Source organism: Leucoraja erinacea, chromosome 2 (genome assembly GCF_028641065.1).
Source record: "Leucoraja erinacea ecotype New England chromosome 2, Leri_hhj_1, whole genome shotgun sequence".
NCBI classification, from domain to species: Eukaryota; Metazoa; Chordata; class Chondrichthyes; order Rajiformes; family Rajidae; genus Leucoraja; species Leucoraja erinaceus.
The window spans coordinates 23,456,536-23,478,776 of NC_073378.1; the positions used below are offsets into that span (position 1 = coordinate 23,456,536).

General features: G+C 44.4%; 1 protein-coding gene and 1 long non-coding RNA gene across 2 annotated transcripts in view; one reads left to right on the top strand and one right to left on the bottom strand.

Moving 5' to 3' along the window:
* Window positions 1–22,241, top strand: part of LOC129707719 (uncharacterized) — a 51,020-nt gene that overhangs the window by 17,104 nt on the left and 11,675 nt on the right. The gene's annotated exons all lie outside the window — the stretch shown is intronic.
* Window positions 1–22,241, bottom strand: part of mrc1a (mannose receptor, C type 1a) — a 142,554-nt gene that overhangs the window by 10,916 nt on the left and 109,397 nt on the right. Inside the window, exons 22-27 of the mRNA XM_055652940.1 lie at window positions 21,902–22,064; window positions 15,762–15,868; window positions 8,634–8,866; window positions 7,976–8,141; window positions 1,864–2,013; window positions 1,192–1,308 (exon numbers count right to left, since the gene is read on the bottom strand). Coding sequence (XP_055508915.1) covers window positions 1,192–1,308; window positions 1,864–2,013; window positions 7,976–8,141; window positions 8,634–8,866; window positions 15,762–15,868; window positions 21,902–22,064 — 936 coding nt within the window. The remainder of the gene's footprint in view (window positions 1–1,191; window positions 1,309–1,863; window positions 2,014–7,975; window positions 8,142–8,633; window positions 8,867–15,761; window positions 15,869–21,901; window positions 22,065–22,241) is intronic.

Below are 22,241 nucleotides of genomic sequence, written 5' to 3' on the forward strand. Positions count from 1 at the left end.
CTGTCCAATAGGCTTTTAAATGCTCTTATAGTACCTGCTTCAACTACCTCCTCTGGCAGCTAATTTCATACCCCCATCACCCTTTGAATGAAAAGCTTGTCCCTCAGGTTACTATTAAAACTTTCCCCTCTCACACTATGCCCTCTGGTTCTTGATTCCCCTGCCCTGGGTAAAATGCTCTGCGCATTACCACTAATTTATTCCCCTTAGCCTCTTCAGCTCCTCCACTCCATGGAATAAAGTCCTAGCCTGCTCAACCGCTCCACAATGTTGAGGCCCTCGAGTCCTGGCAACGTCCTTGTACATCTTCTCTGCACTCATTCCAGCTTAATGACATAAGCATACATTATTCTGAGTGCTGGCAGTATAAGCAGGAAGTGGAGAGGAGAGAATAAAAACAAGGGCAAAACATTGCACTTTTGCTTCTACAATAACATATATGTTGTTATAGTTAAAATATGTTTATATATGTTCATGATTACTTTACCAATAGTTTTGAAAAGCATAAGACAAATTAACATTTTCTCGTTCACGTTATTTGGAAACGGGTGTAAGGATTGCATGGCATAAATTGTACTCGGCTTGTACTCGCTAGCATTTAGAAGATTGAGGGGGGATCTTATAGAAACTTACAAAATTCTTAAGGGGTTGGACAGGCTAGATGCAGGAAGATTGTTCCCGATGTTGGGGGAAGTCCAGGACAAGGGGTCACAGTTTAAGGATAAAGGGGAAATCTATTAGGATCGAGATGAGAAAAGCATTTTTCACACAGAGAGTGGTGAATCTCTGGAACTCTCTGCCACAGAAGGTAGTTGAGGCCAGTTCATTGGCTATATTTAAGAGGGAGTTAGATGTGGATCTTGTGGCGAAAGGGATCAGGGGGTATGGAGAGAAGGCAGGTACAGGATACTGAGTCGGATGATCAGCCATGATCATATTGAATGGAGGTGCAGGCTCGAAGGGCCGAATGGCCTACTCCTGCACCTATTTTCTATGATTTTCTATATATGTTCATGATTACTTTACCAATAGTTTTGAAAAGCATTAGACAAATCAACATTTTCTCGAACACCTTATTTGGAAACGGGTGTAAGATTGCATGGCATAAAGATAAAATAAACTCCTAGGTTGTCCTGAATCTTCCAATTTTGAGACAGGGTAAAATTAGGACACTGGAAGCGTTTTTCATACCTTCAATATTCCTGTACATTCCTATCCAGAAGGTCGGTGACTTGTCCACCATGATTTCTGTTGTTTGCAGCAAGAAGTTGCTTTCTGGAGTATCATCAATACTTACTAATGAAGCCCCTGATAATGAAGAACAATGTGCATTATTGATGCAATGGTTCAACGATTCATTATTGTCACAGCACAGTGACATTCTTTTACACAACCCACAAAAATGCCCTGTCACCACATTTTGGTGCCATTTAAAAAGAAAACGTCTTTGTGCAAAAAGGAAAAATAGCAGCAAAGTTCAAACCAATGCCAATGACTTCACATTTTGTGATCGACTAACAATTATTGAGTGAAGAAGCTGACAGTAAATATACAAACAAAATGAATGCTTCTGATCAAAGGTTTTTGAGCAGAAATATCTTGTTTCTCTCTCCACAAATACTGCTGAATATTTCCAGCAATTGCTTTCTTTTTTTATCATCAGGACATATGCCACATCTCATGAGTTTGAAGTAATTACATTTACAGAATGATGTGGGAATCACTATAATATTTGGTATTTATTTATATGAAGCAGTTTGCTGGTGAGATGTGGATTAATTTAAAAATATATAATAAATTGACCCTTCCAGTTAATCTTAAAAATGATGCGTTTTCACACCTACCATAAAGGAAAGTTCTTACCATAACGAATGCAGTCGAGGCTGGCAGAGGCCCAAGGTTTTTTAACGGCTGTTTCAAAGAAGTAGCAGTGGCCGTGGAAAGGGATCCAAGCTTGGGTGACCTTTTCTGGACATTTTCCCGGGAGTTGAGGTCGCTCGGTAACCACGGGCTCTGACAAAATTAATCAACGATAAAATTGATCATTCTTCTTTACTCTTCAGTTAATTCGAACGCTTTTATTCTCAGGAGACACAATACAGTGCAGGTGCTGGAATCTTGAGCAAAACACACAAAATGCTGGAGGAATTCAGCAGGTCAGGCACCATCTGTGGTGGGACTCTTCCTGAGACTGATCCCGTCCCAACCCGAGACCTCTCCATTCCCTCTCCAGATGCTGCCCGAGCTGCTGAGTTCCTCCAGCACTTGTGATTTGCACTTTTATTCACACTTCTGAAGATTCTCTGAACACACACAATTTCCATTTGAATAAATGAACTGTTTTTCTGCAAGATACTTATCCATGGTGTACTTGACTTGGCCTGTCAAAATACCTTTCAAATGTTGTAATTTTAAATGTTGTAAATGACAACTAATTATGTACTGAATTTTAGAATGATTTACTTTGCAGTTTCCACTTTTGAATTGGAATTATTTCCTTTGCAGATTCTATAATTGATGACACGTTCTACTAAGTAAATTAGCTGTCACTTTACAATATTTAAAATTGCAACATTCAGAATGTTTAAAACAGGACAGCAAGATTTGTGGGGGTTTCTTTCATCTTGAATGCAGTCTGTTTCCAATAAAATCTACTGCCATTTATAAACTTCCAATTAATGATTTTCTCATAGATTCATAGAAACATAGAAAATAGGTGCAGGAGTAGGCCATTCGGTCCTTCGAGCCTGCTCCGCCATTCAATATGATCATGGCTGATCATCCAACTCAGTATCCCGTACCTGCCTTCTCTCCATACCCCCTGATCCATTTAGCCACAAGGGCCACATCTAACTCCCTCTTAAATATAGCCAATGAACGGGCCTCATGACATTATACAGCATGGAAACAGGCTCTTTTGGGATCTCGATGCCTTTCTCAGCTAATCCCAGTTAGAACATAGAACAGAACATAGGAATAGGCCATTCAGCCCACAATGTCTACGCCCAAATTAAACTAGCCTCCTCTATCTGCATGTGATTAATATCCACACAATTGTCTGTGTTTGGCAAAAACTCGAAAACTTTCGAATCCACGTCCCTGTCCAAATGCTTTTTAAATTGTACCATTCCCTACCACCTCCTCTGGCAGCTTGTTTGTTATAAAGCAATGTACGCGTACTTGATTTGCTAGTACAAACAGTCTTTCAATAGCAATTGATATGTGAGACAGGTGAAGATATGTCAACAAAACTTGTCATCACATTGACTGGTTGTAGCTCTATCATACATTGTTGTTGTACAGGCCATTCCCTTAAATACCGACTGATATTAACCACAGTTCATTGGCATAATTTACTGTTGACACAATTAGCTATTGCAAATAATCTCTTTTGGATGTAACAGAATGCTATCTCTAGAAATACATTGTGTGTTACGAAGTACACAGATGATATAATGGAAAGAAAGGAAAAAGAGCTATGTGGCTAGAAGATAAAAATCAATGGCATGTGCTTTTGAGTTTGAAGACGATTCATAGAAAAAGCACGATTATTGTGGAAAGATATAAAAGAATGGATCTTCTGAAAATGTTTGTGTAGCTTTGGCTGGATTTGAATTGTAGGAATGGTGTAAGGAAAATAAAACGTAATCGGTGAGACAAAGTGTAAACGGTTTTACCAAACGCATGCGCTCTGTCCACAAAGGCCTGTTGGATCTCCCTGCTTCTGCCAATTTAACTCCCCTTTGCATTCCCAGGCCAACCTTTCTGAACTTAGCCTCCTCCGTTGCCAGAGTAAGGCCAATGCAAATTGAAATAAGAAAAACTCATATTCCACTTGGGTAGCCCACAACCCCTTCTCTTCAATCCTCGCAGGCCGCCACCCCCCATTAGTGCTCACAAGTTTCACTCATCACACCCCCTCTCCCTGCTCCTTATGTTCACCTCCCACTCTCCTCATCTCCAAGTCCCTTCACCATCTATTTTAACCCTCTCCCCTCTTTCTCCTGCCCCCTGTCCCCATCCATCCATATGCCTCCCTCCAGTTTGCATTTCACTCCTCTGTTTCTTTTGTCTTCTTTTGACACTTTTTTTTGTCTTCTTTTCACCTTCAGCTTTTGTTGCTTACTCGATCTATCTGCCAAACATCCTTCCCCACCTCACCTGTATCCACCTATTACCTGCCAGGCTTTCCCCCAACCTCAGCTGTCTTTTGCAGCTTTCTCCCATCTACTCCATCAGTTTGAAGATGGGTTCCAACCCAAAACATCAGCAGTTCATTTCCCTCCACAGATGCTGCCTAACCCACTGAGTTCCTCCAGCAGTTTGTTTCCGGCTCATGATTCCGGCATCTGCAGTACCTTACGTCTCCATACCCATGGTGCATGTATATCCCCCATGGATTTGAAAACATAAAGAATCTCCATGGTCACGTTGGTAATTGAGGCTGGGTTTGACGAAGTATATCAGGGTGAAGCAGGAGCGCATGAAGAAGAGCTCACAAATGAGGAACAGTTGGCGCCTTTGCACAGAGTGTGATCATTAAGCCACCAACATAGCAACGCAACCACCAAAGCATCTTCCTACAAAGAAATATATGGAGATGTGCTGTTGCAAGGAAAAGGCGATCGGCATCTTCAGAGATGCTGATACCAACATGGAGCACAGCATTAGATGTGGCAAATTAATGGAAAGTGTCTTATTTGATCGAGACATCAGTTGACACCTTCTTTAAGTCTCGCTCATCTGCCATTCCACAACATTCATAGGTTGAACCTTGGCCATCAACTCCATCCAGCTCAGATTCACCAGCTTCACCAGCAGCTGAAACCCCATGATGTTTACCTCCCCACCTGCCAACATCACATGCAAAGTCACCGCAAGGGGAGAGGGGGAGGGGGCAGAGGGGGAGCGAGGTAAAGAAACATAGACATAGAAACATAGAAAATAGGTGCAGGAGTAGGCGATTTGGCCCTTCGAGCCTGCACCGCCATTCAATATGATCATGGCTGATCATGCAACTCAGTTTCCTGTACCTGCCTTTTCTCCATACCCCTGATCCCTTTAGCCACAAGGGCCACATCTAACTCCCTCTTAAAGATAGAGAAAGAAAGGAAGAGAGAAGTACAAGAAGATAGGGAAAGAAAGAGGGAGAGAAAGAGAGAGAGAAATGGAAAGGGAGAGATCCCATATGTTTCTCTTGATGAGTACCCTTGATTTATTTTTGTGTTATGTTTTTATGAACAAACTTCTTAAGCTGTGGAATATAACCAGTTGTTATTATATCGATGGAGAATTATTCACATAATGGATTGTGTAAATTGAGGGATACCTTTATTGGAATGACAATAGTGCAGGGAGAACGTCACTGTCATCAGGAACATCACAACCCGGGCCAACCACAAACCTTGGATTACTGCAGAGGTGCGTGCCATGCTGAAAGCACGGAATGCGGCTTTTAAATCTGGTGATTTGGGGGCTCTGAGAACAGCGAGAGCCAACCTCAACCGTGAAATAAGGAAAGCAAAGCGCGCCCACGGACAGAAAATCCAGGGTTTCTTCCAGGATGATACCAACACCAGGAACATGTGGGAAGGCATCCGGGCCATAACGAACTACAAGGCCCCTCAGATGTCTTGTAAGGATGACACAGACTTTCTCAATGAACTCAATAATCATTTCGGCAGGTTTGAGGCACTGAACACCACTACAGTGAGGAAATTAGAGCCACAACCAGGAGAACAGACACTGTCTTTTGAAACTGCTGAAGTCCGCAGAATCCTGGAGGGCATTGACAAGCGAAAGGCAGCCGGACCGGATAATATACCGGGGCGTCTGCTTAGGGGATGTGCCGACCAGCTGGCTCTGGTTCTGACAGACATTTTTAACATCTCCCTGAACCAGGCCATTGTTCCATCATGTTTCAAGACAGCCACCATCATACCAGTTCCCAAAAAGTCCACAATAACCTGCCTGAATGATTACCGCCCCGTAGCACTCACACCAATAATAATGAAGTGCTTTGAGAGGCTTATTAAGCAGCACATGGTCTCTAAACTCCCCTCCAGTTTTGACCCGTTCCAGTTTGCTTATCGCCCGAACCGCTCCACAGAGGATGCTATCTCCTCTGCAGTCCACCTGAGCCTACAACACCTGGAGGAGAAGAACACCCACGTGCGGATGCTGTTTGTTGACTTCAGCTCAGCATTCAATACGATAATCCCCCAGCATCTGGTGAGCAAACTGGCACCCCTAGGATTCAATACCAGACTATGCAACTGGATCCTGGATTTCCTTTCTGAAAGACCCCAGTCTGTGCGGGTGGGGAAGAACACCTCCTCGGTCATCACACTGAGCACCGGCTCCCCTCAGGGCTGTGTCCTGAGTCCGCTGCTCTTCACATTGATGACACATGACTGTGTCGCCAGGTCCACTACTAACCATATCATCAAATACGCGGATGACACAACAGTAGTGGGCCTCATCCGCAACAATGACGACCAGGCATATAGAGAGGAGGTGGAACAGCTGGTGAGCTGGTGCAGCAGGAACAACCTTCTCCTAAATGTGGACAAAACCAAGGAGATTGTCGTCGACTTCAGAAAGAAAAATCAGCCCAGTCACACTCCGCTGTGCATCAACAACTTAGCAGTGGAGCAGGTGAAAAGCATCAAGTTCCTGGGAGTGCATATAACGGATACCTTAACTTGGACTACAAACATCACATCTCTGGTAAAACGGGCACAGCAGCGGTTGTACTTCCTCCGCAGGTTGAGAAGTTTACACCTCCACCCTCCCATCCTCACCACATTCTACAGAAGCACAATTGAGTCGGTCATGACCAGCTGCATCTCTATGTGGTGCAGCGGCTGTACAGCTGCGGACTGGAAGTGCCTTCAGAGAGTGGTGAGGACAGCGGAAAAAATCATTGGGACTTCTCTTCCTTCCATCATGGACATTGGTTACAAACGCTGTCTGATTAGAGCTAAGGGCATTACCAGAGCCCCCACACACCCACAATATGGACTGTTTACACTGCTGAACTCTGGGAGGAGGTACCGCAGCATGAAGAGCGGGACAACCAGGTTCTGCAACAGCTTCATCCCCCAGGCCATAAGACTATTGAACTCACAATCAAACCGATGCTAGAACTTTCTTATACATTGCCACTTTTAAAAACTTTCCTATATATCTATTTTACAGAACTATGCACATGAAGCACTTTTTATGGGCACACTAAGCACTTTTACTGATCGCCTGATATAAATGTTATATTCTGCTGCTACTTTGAAGAGTCAATGCAATGAAATTCCGTTCAATGTGCACTGTGTCTATGTGTATACCTGAATGACAATTAAAGTTATATTCTATTCTATTCTATTCTAAATAGACAATAGACGATAGACAATAAGTGCAGGAGTAGGCCGTTCAGCCCTTCAAGCCAGCACCGCCATTCTATGTGATAATGGCTGATCATCCACAATCAGTACTCCGTTCCTGCCTTCTCCCCATATCCCCTGACTCCACTATCTTCAAGAGCCCTTTCTAGCTCTCTCTTGAAAGTATCCAGAGAACCGGCCTCCACCGCCCTCTGAGGCAAAGAATTCCACAGAATAACCACTCTCTCTGTGAGAAAGTATTTCCTCATCTCCACTCTAAATGGCTTACTCCTTATTCTTAAACTGTGGCCCCTGGTTCTGGACTCTCCCAACATCGGGAACATGTTTCCTGCCCCTAGCATGTCCAAACTCTTAATAATCTTATATGTTTCAATAAGATCTCCTCTCATCCTTCTAAACTCCAGAGTATACAAGCCCAGCCGCTCCATTCTCAATGGAGGTGTCAACATGCAAATTAATGTTATAAAAATGTTAAAACAAGTATATGTTCATTTGCAATTTTAATGCAAATTGATATTCAAAGACGTCCGTTTAGTACAAACAGCATTGAAGTGCATGGTGGACTAATTGATTCTTACCAGAAGATATTTTACACTTGGCATAAGACTCATTGTTGCAGTTGGAAGTTTTCCAATATCCATTCTGATCAATGAAGACACATTCTTTATTGTTCTTGGGCTCGCCAACATCCCAATTTGAATAGCTCAGTTTCCACCCGTCAATCCATCTGTATTGTCCGTCAGTCTGAAATGAATTTTATTTTAAAATACTGCAACAGTACCCTCGCCCATTTTGATTCACGAGTCTCTGCACTAAGCTGTTTGCTAGTTAAAGTGGCAGCAACTGGCTTTCTTTTGAGACTCCCATGCCTAACATCTCCTTCCATTTTAACTCAAATACTCAAAATAATCCAAAGGGTTGCTTCATATTTTTTGAAATAAATGAGGCTACACGAGCCTGGATACAACTGCACGCGTGTCCAAACTCGGCATCACTGTGCTGTGCCTCTACACCCATTGATGAACCCCATTGAAGAGTGAGAGATAGGGATCGCTGGGACCCAACTCTGGGAAATTCAGGAATTTGCTATTGCAGTGGAACAGGCCGGGACGTCAGGAATGAACTGAGCCGTGCTTCACATGTGGCCGAATATTGAGTCCCCCACTGTGGATTCGTTCCAAAGAATACCATTAGAAAAATTTATTCTTTGATTTACACCGTTTCTTTGTTTCTTACCTCAGCGGCATTTAATCCAATCCAAATTTTCTCTCCAAATTTGTTTGCATCTAACATCATGAAGGCATTTTCAAAGGCATTCCTAATGCTGACAAGCTGAGCACCTTCCGCTTCACACACTTTACGAGCATCTTGCCATTTCAACTTGACTGTGATTGTTTTGTAGGAACTGTTGCCATATTGAAAGTAACCTTGTGTAGGGACAGCTGTGGGGTCCGCACTTAATGCAGGATCTGTGGAAAGAATTACATCTTGTTTCTTTATTCCCATTAAAATTTCTATGCATTTTGCTCTTTCTAAATAATGGCAAGAGAACACTCAATTTTTCAATCTAAGCAAAAGATGTTTCAGGAAAGTTAATGAACAGTAACGCAACACGTACCTGAAATAATATATGCAGATTTTCAAAGTGAATACTTTGTCACCAGGAACCTTTGTCTCATCCCAGTGGAAATTAGGAAACAACAGATATAACATAATTTGTTTAAGAAGGAACTGCAGATGCTGGAAAATCGAAGGTAGACAAAATGCTGGAGAAACTCAGCGGGTGCAGCAGCATCTATGGAGCGAGGGAAATAGGCAACGTTTTGGACCAAAACCCTTCTTCAGCCATAATTTCAATGACTAGGAATTAAAGGGAAAGACTCAAAGTGCCAGTGTATAAGGCTCAGGACCAAGGTTACGCATTGTCAGTGATGTCTTTATTCTGACCATGATCTAATTTATGATCACCTGTGGATTCAAACCAATGTTCAAAACATTCCTTGAAACAGTACTTCCTTTCTCATATAAATGAAAATCATAAAAATTGCAGATGCCTGAAATCTAAATTGAAAAATAGAAAACACTCAGCCGATCAGGCAGCATCCTCAGACAGAATAATAGTCACAGTCATACAGCATGGAAACAGGTCCTTCAGCCCAACTTGTCCATGCCAACCAAGATGCCCCATCTAAGATAGTCCCATTTCTTAAGATAGTCTAAGATAGTGCCCTTCCAGGACAAGGGGCCACAGCTTAAGGATAAGGGGGAAATCCTTTAGAACCGAGATGAGAAGAACATTTATCACGCACAGAGTGGTGAATCTCTGAAACTCTCTGCCACAGAAGGTAGTTCATTGGCTATATTTAAGAGGGAGTTAGATGTGGCCCTTGTGGATAAAGGGATCAGGGGGTATGGAGAGAAGGCAGGTACAGGATACTGAGTTGGATGATCAGCCATGATCATATTGAATGGCGGTGCAGGCTGGAATGGCCGAATGGCCTACACCTGCACGTATTTTCTATGTTTCTATGTTTCCATTTGCCCATGTTTGCCCTATATCCCTCTAACCTTTTCTATCCATGTAATCATCCAAGTGTATTTTAAATTCCATTATTGTACATACCTCAACTATCTCCTCTAGGAGCTCGTCCATACACCCACATTCCTCTGAGTAAATTAAACATATAACCATATAACAATTACAGCACGGAAACAGGCCATCTCGACCCTTCTAGTCCGTGCCGAACACATATTCTCCCCTAGTCCCATCTACCTGCGCTCAGACCATAACCCTCCATTCCTTTCCTATCCATATAACTATCCAATTTATTTTTAAATGATAAAAACGATCCTGCCTCCACCACTTTCACTGGAAGCTCATTCCACACAGCCACCACTCTCTGAGTAAAGAAGTTCCCCCTCATGTTACCCCTAAACTTCTGTCCCTTAATTCTGAAGTCATGTCCCCTTGTTTGAATCTTCCCTCCTCTCAGTGGGAAAAGCTTGTCCACGTCAACTCTGTCTATCCCTCTCATCATTTTAAAGACCTCTATCAAGTCCCCCCTTAACCTTCTGCGCTCCAGAGAATAAAGCCCTAACTTATTCAACCTTTCTCTGTAACTTAGTTGTTGTAACCCAGGCAACATTCTAGTAAATCTCCTCTGTACTCTCTCTATTTTGTTGACATCCTTCCTATAATTGGGCGACCAAAATTGTACACCATACTCCAGAATTGGTCTCACCAATGCCTTGTACAATTTTAACATTACATCCCAACTTCTATACTCAATGCTCTGATTTATAAAGGCTAGCATACCAATAGCTTTCTTTACCACCCTATCTACATGAGATTCCACCTTCAGGGAACTGTGCACAGTTATTCCTAGATCCCTCTGTTCAACTGCATTCCTCAATTCGCCACCATTTAGCATGTACGTCCTATTTTGATTTGTCCTGCCAAAGTACCTCACACTTATCAGCATTAAACTCCATCTGCCATCTTTCAGCCCATTCTTCCAAATGGCCTAAATCTCTCTGTAGACTTTGGAAATCTACTTCATTATCCACAACACCCCCTATCTTGGTATCATCTGCATACTTACTAATCCAATTTACCACACCTTCATCCAGATCATTGATGTACATGACAAACAACAGTGGACCCAACACAGATCCCTGAGGCACCCCACTAGTCACCGGCCTCCAACCTGACAAACAACCATCCACCATTACTCTCTGGCATCTCCCATTCAGCCACTGTTGAATCCATCTTGCTACTCCTGCATTTATACCCAACAATTGAAACTTCTTAACCAACCTTCCATGAGGAACCTTGTCAAAGGCCTTACTGAAGACCATATAGACAACATCCACTGTTTTACCCTCATCAATTTCCCTAGTAACCTCTTCAAAAAATTCAAGAAGATTAGTCAAACACTACCTTCCAGGCACAAATCCATGTTGACTGTTCCTAATCAGACCCTGTTTATCCAGATGCTTATATATATTATCCCTAAGTATCTTTTCCATTAATTTTCCCATCACTGAAGTCAAACTAACAGGTCTATAATTGCTAGGTTTACTCTTAGAACCCTTTTTAAACAATGGAACAACATGCGCAGTACGCCAATCCTCGGGCACTATTCCCATTTCTAATGACATTTGAAATATTTCTGTCATAGCCCCGGCTATTTCTACACTAACTTCCCTCAATGTCCTAGGGAACATCCTGTCCGGTCCTGGAGACTTATCCACTTTTATATTTCTCAACAGTGTTAGTACTTCCTCTTCTTTGAATCTCATAGTTTCCATAGCTACTCTACTTGTTTCCCTTACCTCACATAATTCAATATCCTTCTCCTTGGTGAATACCGAAGAAAATAAATTGTTCAATATCTCCCCCATCTCTTTTGGCTCTGCAGATAGCTGTCCACTCTGACTCTCTAATGGACCAATTTTATCCCTCGTTTTCCTTTTGCTATTAATATAGCTGTAGAAACCCTTTGGATTTACTTTCACCTTACTTGCCAAAGCAACCTCATATCTTCTTTTAGCTTTTCTAATTTATTTCTTGAGATTCTTTTTACATTCTTTATACTCCTCAAGCACCTCATTTACTCCATGCTGCCTATAATTATTGTAGATCTCCCTTTTTTCCGAACCAAGTGTCCAATTTCCCTTGAAAACCATGGCTCTTTCCTATTTTTACTATTTCCTTTCAACCGAACAGGGACATAAAGATTCTGTACTCTTAAAATTTCACCTTTAAATGTACTCCATTTCTCTTCCACATCTTTCCCATAAAACAAAATGTCCCAATTTATTCCTTTTAAATCCTTTCGCATCTCCTCAAAGTTAGCCTTTCTCCAATCAAAAATCTCACCCCTGGGTCCAGTTCTGTCCCTCTCCATAATTATATTGAAACTAATGGTATTGTGATCACTGGTCCCGAACTGTTCCCCAACGCATACCTCTGCCACCTGACCCATCTCATTTCCTAACAGGAGGTCCAGCACCGCCCCTTCTCTAGTAGGTACTTCTATGTATTGCTGCAAAAAACTATCCTGCACAAATTTTACAAACTCCAACCCATCCAGCCCATTTACAGAATGTGTTTCCCAGTCTATGTGTGGAAAATTGAAATCTCCCACAATCACTACCTTGTGCTTACTACTAATATCTGCAATCTCCTTACATATTTGCTCTTCCAATTCTCGCTCCCCATTTGGCGGTCTATAATACACACCTATAAGTGTTGCTACCCCTTTCCCATTTCTCAGTTCCACCCAAATAGCCTCCCTAGACGAGCCCTCTAATCTATCCTGCCAAAGCTCTGCTGTAATATCTTCCCTGATAAGCAATGCAACACCTCCACCTCTTGCCCCTCCAATTCTATCACACCTGAAGCAACGAAAATCCTGGAATATTTAGTTTCCAATCACAGCCCTCCTGCAACCATGTTTCACTGATCGCCACAACATCATACTTCCAGGTGTCAATCCAGGCTCTAAGTTCATCCACCTTTCTTACAATGCTCCTAGCATTAAAATATACACATTTAAGAAACCCACCCTCTCTTATTCTGTTTATTGTCTTTTTCTTCTCTCTCCCCTACATTTTGGGTCAGAGTGCTACCATTCTCTGCCTCCTGCCTCACACACTGACTGCCCCTCAATTTCCTATTTAATCTTGCTCCTCTCACCTTAAACCAGAACGACAGCAGGGGTAACAACAGCAGGGAGGCACAGTGGCACAGCTGGTAGAGTGCTGCCTCAGAACGCCAGAGACACAGGTTCAATCCCAACCTTGACTGCTGTCTGTGTGGAGTATGCATGTTCTGTAAATCACCCATACAGTGTAGGGATGAGAAAGTGGGATATCGTTGAACTGGTGCTAATGTATGATCGATAGTCAACATGGACTCGGTGGACCTAAAGGCCTGCTTCTATGCTGCATCTCCAAACTCAATACTAAACTGAAACTAATGAGTTGCAGGCTTGGTGAGGCCACAACGCAGAACTAGTTGTTAGCTCAGCAGCAGAACTAGGATGCTATAACTAAGCACTACAACGACCAGCTGGTTAGCTGATCAGAATTCAATTATTTATTCATGTTTGTCTGTTCACTGTACCTTGCAACCAACAGTAAGTCTATACCTTTTTCCCACCCCTCTGCTACATTAATGTAAAATCTCCCCTAAAGCATGAACGAGCAATCCAGATTGGTTCCGCGGCCCAACTGAACAAATTCTCCATCAATAATTTGGACGAGAGGACCCAGAACAATGTACCAAAGTTTGCCAATGATACAAATCTAAATGGTAATGGAGGCCATGACTACACCTTAGGGGGTTGCAAGATTATGACAGGTGGAGGGGATGCAAGGTTATCCACTTTGGCAGAAAACTGGAGGGGCAGTGTATTTCTTAAATGGTGAGAGACTGAGAGCCACGGGTGATCACAAAGACCTGGGTATCTTTGTACATGGATCATTAAAAATTAACCTACAGATGCAGTAATCAAGGAAGTCAAATCTTCTGTTGACCATGAGGTGATACCTCAAAAAAGCAGCCAGCATCGCAAGAGACCCACACCACCCTGGCCACACTCTCATTTCATTCCTGCCATTGGGATAAAGGTACAGCAGTTTCAAAACCGTGACCTCTCCAGATTCAAGAATAGCTTCTTCCCAACAACTATCAGGCTCTTGAACACTACAAAACACTAACTAAACTATGAACTAAGAACTATCTCAGTTGCACAGAGGAATCTGGGCTTTCTTCAGTAATATGGAGCTTTTAATTTATTGTTTTTTTTCATTCATTATCTTATCTATGAGTACTGTTATGCCGCTGACAGTAAGAATTGAATTGCTCCATTTTCGGTACATATGCCAATTGACACATGCCTCTAGGCCGCAAGAGAATTTGAGAACATTGAAATGAGGACATCCTACTCCTAGCAAGACTACGCACAATACCATGCACACCAGAAGAACATGCTTACGATTGAGGGAATGAAATGAAGTTTCAGATTGATTGTAAAGGTGCAGGATTTGTTGACTCAGCAAAGATACATATGATCACATAATCTTTGTCTCTTGAGCTTAGAAGGAAGTGGACTAATCAAACATTCAGAACTCTTCAGGGGCTTGATATGTTGTATGCTGAGTTGTTCTTTCTCTGACCATTTGCCTGGAACCAGGGATTACAGCCTCAACATTAGGGACCAGTTATTGTGGACAGAGATGAGAAGAGATGTCTTTACCAAAAGGGCAATACATCTTTGGAATTCCCTACCGAAGATGGTTGGGAAGGCTTGGTCATTGAGGAAAATGTGGATATGTGGCTTGTGAAGGAAAATGATCCTGAGGTAAAAGGTCACCCATAATTTGATTGAATGGCTGAGCAGGTGTGATGGACTGAATGACCTGCTTGTTTTTATTTCTCAGTCATAGAGTCTTACAGCATGGAAACAGGCCCTTCAGCCTAACTTGCCCACACTGACCAACATGTCCCATCTACACTAGTCCCACCTGCCTGCATTCGGCCCATATCACTCTAAACCTGTGCTATCCATTTACCTGTCTAAAAGTTTCTTAAATGTTGCGATTGTACCTGCCTCAACCACCTCCTCCAGCAGCTTGTTTCATACACCCACCACCCTTTGCATGAAAACGTTACCCCTTGGCTTCCTATTAACCTATGCCCTCTGGTTCTCAATTTCCCTTGGTTCTTGTTGTTGCGTAGCGCAACACCATTATAGTTTTACTCAACTTTATTTGCCAGATATAATTTTAGATTTAAAATAACACACAGACTCCTGACGGGCACCCGAAAAAGGGACCACATCACCCCGATCCTGGCCTCTCCCCACTGGCTCCCTGTGCGGTTCCGTATACATTTCAAGACCATCCTCTATGTCTACAAAGCACTCAATGGGCTTGCCCCCTCCTACATTAAAAGTCTTCTCACCCACCACTCCACCTCCAGGCCCTTCAGATCGGCCGACTTGAGGCTGCTGAACATCCCGCGGTCTAGGCATAAGCTTAGGGGCGACCGTGCCTTTGCGGTTGCAGCTCCTAGACTGTGGAACAGCATCCCCCTTCCCATCAGAACTGCCCCCTCCATCGACTCCTTTAAACCAAGACTAAAATCTTATCTATACTCCCAAGCCTTTCCTGACGCCCACTGAGCGAGGGTTATATGTATACATGTATGTAGTTTGTTTGTCTATACTATTCTTATAACAAATGTAAAGCACTTTGGTCAACGAGAGTCATTTTTAAAATGTGCTATATAAATAAATGTGACTTGACTTGACTTGACACAGTAATATATTGTATAAAAAGCAGCTCATTGCTCACCTTTATATTTTTGACATACGAAGCCTCTCTTGACGTGGCAGTAGTTATCCTTCCAGAGGCTAGCAATTTTCTTTGCAGTTACACTCACAGTCACGCAGTCAGATTGCCATATGAAGAAAGCAAAAAATAGTTAACACCATAAACCAACAGAAACTGAACTGTGTGAACAGAAACTGCTGTGAGAACGGAGGGGTTGAGAAGGAGTTTTTCCCAGAGGCCATTCGGACTGTAAACTCCTATCTCACCAGGGACTAACTTTACTGAACGTTTTTCCTTCCGCCCACAATATTTAATTAATAGAATATGTGTGTGTTTATGATTGTGTTTATAGTTTGTTTGATTGTTTGTTTGTTTGTCTTTTTGCACAAAGTCCGCGAGCATTGCCGCTTTCATTTCACTGCACATCTCGTATGTGTATGTGACGAATAAACTTGACTTGACTTGAAAGTACAGTGGCACAGCTGGTAGAGCTGCTGCCTCATGGCCCAGAGACCCAGGTTTGATCCTGCCCACGAGGCGATTGCATATTCTCACTGTGACCGCGTGCGTTCGCTCCAGGTGCTTTGGCTTCCTCTCACATCCCAAACGTTGCCTCTGTAAAATTGCCCTTAATGTGTAGGGAGTGGATGAGAAAGTGGGATAGCATAGAATTAGGGTGATCAATGGTCATGTGGATGTGACAGGCCAAAGGGTCTGAATTGGTGATCAAAAGTGTTAACACCTGAAGCAGGAGACATATTCAGGGAGCACATTCCATATAACCATACAGGTGCACAACCTTTTATCCGATAGCCTTGGGACCAGACACTTTTCGTAATTTGGAATTTGTCGGTCTTCGGAATGGAAATTTTTTAGCGTAGATTTTAATGGCTGGCTCAGTGGTAGAGTGCCCGGCTCATATCCGCAAGGTCGCGAGTTTGCGCCTTGATCCCGGCAGTTCCTCGGTCGCGAGTTTGAGTCTTCAGTGTAGTTTTTTTCTTGCAGAATAAATGTCTGTATGAAATGCAGTGTGTTGAATGAATTCCTGAATTTGTAAATGTGACCGCAGCATTGAATCACCTCCCGCACTCATGTCACCCTATCGGGGCTACATGCCCTTAGGCGGCCTAAGGCGACATTTTCACACTCTTATATCCGTGTGCAGCAGAGGCGACGTGCGTTTGGCGCCAAACGTGAGCTTTGGTGTGCAGACGACATCCTGGAAAAAATGTCTGGTTTCTTCCAGGTAGGCGATATACCCTCCCGAACAATATACCCTCCACTTCTCTTTTATGAAGGGGATTTAGTTCCCCTTTCTTCCAGGACCGACCCGAGGTTCCGCTGTCACCTCTGCGGGCCGCCCTCAGTGAACGCTCACTCAACTTTGTCTTGGGATTCCTACTCTCTCACGCAATGTACCCTCACCTTCTCTTTTATGAATGGGGATTTAGTTCCCCTTTCGTCGAGGACCGACCGGAGGTTCCGCTGTCACCTCTGCGGGCCGCCCTCGGTGAACGTCCTGTCTCCCTGTCCCTGGGATAGCAGGGGGCGATCAAACAGCACAATACCCCCCTCCCCGTCCAACTCCAGTGGAATCCGCTCCCCGATGGGCCGCTACGGCGACAAGTGGCAGTTCGCCCACAGCCCGAGAACAAGACGCACCTTGCGCACCAGCAGCAGCTGCCCCTCTGGAGTTGGAGCGGGGCTGGACTGGAGTTGCTGATCTGGGATCTCCGTGCTTGCAGTGGGCCTGGGGGTCGGTGTCCCGATGAGGGGGCACAGCTCGGGCTGTGGGCGAACTGCCACTTGTCGCCGTAGCGGCCCATCGGGGAGCGGCTTCTGGTGGCCCCGATGTCTCCCGCTAGTTTGCAGTTTTCCTCTGGAGTTGGAACGGGGCTGGGCTGCTGCTGGCTGTGGGTCTCTGGGATCTCCGTGCTTGCAGTGGGCCTGGGGGTCGGTGTCCCGTTGGTCCTGACGTCTCCGGTGACTGGCATTGCCGACGTGAAGACAGTGCAAAGCCCCCGCGCCGGTGCAATGGGCGGGGAGCTGGAGAGGGGAGGGAAGGGGTCACACACATGGCCGGGAAGCAGAGGGGTGTAGGTGGGGTGAAACTGAAGGGAGCGACAATCTGCTGCTCCCTGCCCGCTGAGTTAAAACGTTCCCACGCAAGACTCACGATACACTGTGTATCGTGAGTCTACCGTGGGAACCTTTTAACTCAGAGGGCAGACAGCAGCATATTGTCAATTATTAACCCTCCCGCGCAATATACCCTCACCTTCTCTTTTATGAATGGGGCTTTAGTTCCCCTTTCTTCGAGGACCGACCAGAGGTTCCGCTGTCACCTCTGCGGGCCGCCCTCCGTGAACGTTTTCAAGGACCTTTTTTCAAGGACTGAAAAAATGTCGCTATTCGGAGGTTTTCGTTATTTGGATCTTCGGATAAAAGGTTGTGCACCTGTATAACAATTACAGCACGGAAACAGGCCATCTTGACCCTTCTAGTCCGTGCCGAACACATAATCTCCCCTAGTCCCATATACCTGCGCTCAGACCATAACCCTCCATTCCTTTCCCATCCATATAACTATCCAATTTATTTTTAAATGATAAAAACGAACCTGCCTCCACCACCAATTCCTGAATTTAGTTTGATTAAATTTGCCAGTAATGATAAGCGGGGCATCAGGGTTGGATGTCTCAAGAGTTGATGACCAAATCTAATTCCTCCAGCGCCATCTTGCCGTTTGTTTGAGGTGGTATGTAGACTGCTGACAAGATAGAAGTTCCCTCGGTGATTTAAGTTGGTGTTTTATGATCAGGTATACAGAATTGAGTTACGACACTGGGTTTTTTCTGGATGTTACTGTCCGGTGTACTTTTTGTTTCCTGATTTACTTTTGAATTTCATTACACATTCCAGAGGCTTTCTGTAATACCAGGATCTCAGATGGAAAGATCCCCTTTTTCCCTTTCAAAACCCCATATCTTCCTCTTCGAGAGGTTATGGATCTGGAGGTCCCAACTTTTTTTTGTGGGGACATATTTACTTCAAGAAAAAAAGGTTAATTTTCCAACTTTGTGCTTCCAATGATCCATTGACTTGCCAAGACCATTCACTTAATATAAGTCTGTAAATAGGTAGTCAGCTCCAAGGGTAAGGTTGATGCCTTATGAAATAATTCCCATATGCACCATTTAGAGACGGTCCCTAAATAGCCCATGCTCTTCAGATTCAGATTCAGATTCAATTTTAATTGTCATTGTCAGTGTACAGTACAGAGACAACAAAATGCATTTAGCATCTCCCTGGAAGAGCGGCATAGCACATGATTTGAATAAATAATAATAAGTGTCCCGGGGGGGGGGGGGGGGGGGGGGGGGGGGTGGTGATTGGCAGTCACCGAGGTACGTTGTTGAGTAGAGTGACAGCCGCCGGGAAGAAGCTGTTCCTCGACCTGCTGGTTCGGCAACGGAGAGACCTGTAGTGCCTCCTGGATGGTAGGAGGGTAAACAGTCCATGGTTGGGGTGAGAGCAGTCCTTGACGATGCTGAGCGCCCTCCGCAGACAACGCTTGCTTTGGACAGACTCAATGGAGGGGAGCGAGGAACCGGTGATGCGTTGGGCAATTTTCACCGCCCACTGCAATGGCTTCCGGTCGGAGACAGAGCAGTTGCCATACCATACTGTGATACAGTTGGTAAGGATGCTCTCGATGGTGCAGCGGTAGAAGTTCACCAGGATCTGAGGAGACAGATGGACCTTCTTCAGTCTCCTCAGGAAGAAGAGACGCTGATGAGCTGACGCTGGGGTCAGCTCTTCCAAAGCTGACCCCATTACATTGCAGTGTGTAGGAAGAAAGTGTAGGTGCTGATTTAAACCAATGACCGACACAAAATTCTGGAGTCACTCAGCAGGCAGGCAGCCTCTCTGGAGAGAAGGAATGGGTGACATTTTGGGTCTGAAGAAGGTGCCCGCAGGTACAGCAGGCAGTGAAGAAAGCAAATGGTATGTTGGCTTTTATAACGAGGAGTTGAGTATAGGAGCAAAGAGGTCTTTCTGCAGTTATATAGGGCCCTAGTGAGACCACACCTGGAGTATACTGTGCAGTTTTGGTCACCTAATTTGAGGAAGGTCATTCTTGCTATTGAGGGAGTGCAGTAATTCTCGGGATGGTGGAACTGTCATATACTGAGAGAATGGAGCGGCTGGGCTTGTATACTATGGAGTTCAGAAGGATGAGGGGGATTCTTATTGAAAAATATAAGATTGTTAAGGGTTTGGACACACTGAAGGCAGGAAACATGTTCCCGATGTTGGGGGAGTCCACAACCAGGGGCCACAGTTTAAGAATAGGGGTAAGCCATTTAGAACGGAGACAAGGAAACATTTTTTCTCGCAGAGAGTTGCGAGTCTGTGGAATTCTCTGCCTCAGAGGGCAGTGCAGGCCGGTTCTCTGGATACTTTCAAGAGAGAGCTAGATAGGGCTCTGAAAGATAGCAGTCAGGGGATATGGTGAAAAGGCAGGAACGGGGTACTGATTGTGGATGATCAGCCATGATCACATTGAATGGCGGTGCTGGCTCAAAGGGCCGAATGGCCTTCTCCTGCACCTACTGTCTATTGTCAACCCGAAACATCACCCATTCCTTCTCTCCAGAGATGCTGCCTGTCCCGCTGAGTTACTCCAGCATTTTGTGTCTTTCTCCCATTACACTGCAGGTACTTTCCATGGATTCAGATGAAAGATGATCAACTCAAGATATTGATTCTGCCCTGCTATCCACTGATGCAAATTGGCCTGCTGCCACTTCCAGCAACTTTTGTTGTTAATTTTAAATTTCCAACATCCACAATACTTTGCTTTAATGCCATTTCCCCCATAGATTGTTTCTACAGAGCAATGCCACTGGGGGAGGTGGGAGTTATATCGGTGCCTGATCCACACAAATGGACAAGCAGGAAGCTGGCCGTTACTGCCATCCTTGCAGTACTCTCAACCCCAATTCCACTCTTTGGCTTCCTGAGGAAACATGGTCCTCCAGAGTATTTATTAATTCATAATTTTGTTGTCAGGCAAGCCTTTAAAGAGATTTTAAAAGTTCCAGCTAAGATTATTTTCTACAGTGACTGTTTCCATCGTCCCAATGGAGTTAGTGTTGTACTTCCGGTGGCGCTGGTGCCAGCAGCTTCCACCTACAGCTTTTTGTTTTTTTGTTTATTTAGTTATGTAAAAGTGTGTTTTTTTTGTGTTTTTTTGGTGTTTTTCTGTGGGGGAAGAGGGCCCGGTGCGGGGGATACCGTACTTCAGCCGCTTCCTGGTGAGGACGCGACTATTATTCGAGTCGCGTCCTCGCCCCCCCCCTCCCCCCACAGCGGCCTACCTACGTGGATTGGCGCGGCCTTTCCTGCCGGGATCGACCGGAGCTCCAGCAGCGGCGGGACAGCGCTGGAACATCGCGGGGCTGGCGATGCCTTACCGGGGGTCGCCGTCTGGAGCCCGGAGTGCTGGACCTGCTGCACCGACATCCTGGAGCTGCGGTTTGCGGAGCTCCCAACGCGGGCGGCGCTGATGGACAGCGCGGGGTCCTGTGACTCTGCCCGGCTCGGCCTGCGGACTCAGGAGCTGCAGACTCCGGCAGCGGGAGGCGGCTGATCAGGAGGTCCGGGCCGCTGAGGAGGAGGATGCTCACCGTCGGGGTTCGGCGTCGGCGTTCCACCAGCCCGGCGTGAGGGCCTGAACATCGGGCCACCCAGGGCGGCGACTGCGGGTGCTCGGAAGGCCCCGACCACGGATGAACACGGAGGGGAGGCTGGCTGGACTATGGTGCCATCCTCACCTTGGTGCCATTTATGTTATGTTGTGTCGTGGACTTTCTGTGTTTGTGCTTTTTTTTAATTCAATTTCAATTTTATTTTTAATGTTTTATTATTTATTTATTATTTATTTATTTTTTTATGATTTTTTTTTATGATACTGCCTGTAAGGGAAATTCATTTTGTTGTCTCAAATTGAGACAATGACAATAAATTTGAATGCAATACGATTATTGACCAGTTTTCCTCTTGAAGCTGGAGAACTCATGAAGTCAAATGTTGCTAAAAACAATTCCACTGCACTATTGCTGAAGCCCATCCATCGGCAGATATTGATACTTACCGGGTTATCATAGCTGTGTGCTTTTCCTGTTGGGAAACCTTTGGCCCAGTTGGTATAGAATACTCCCTTTCCCTCAGTCCAGAGATATCTACCCTCACTATTAATATCATTTAGTCCAATCCAGACATCTATAGCAAACCCATTCAGGTGCAAGGTAATAAATGCTGCAAAGTCAGAAAGAAAATACAGGATAATGGTTAAATTCAAAGCTGGAAAAAAAAACATTTCATTATATTAATATTGTGATTCAATATGTAGTTATCATATGTACTGGGATCGAGTTGTAACATTTATAACACTTCAATATGTGCTTTTTAAATACGTCACAGCTGTGAACAAGG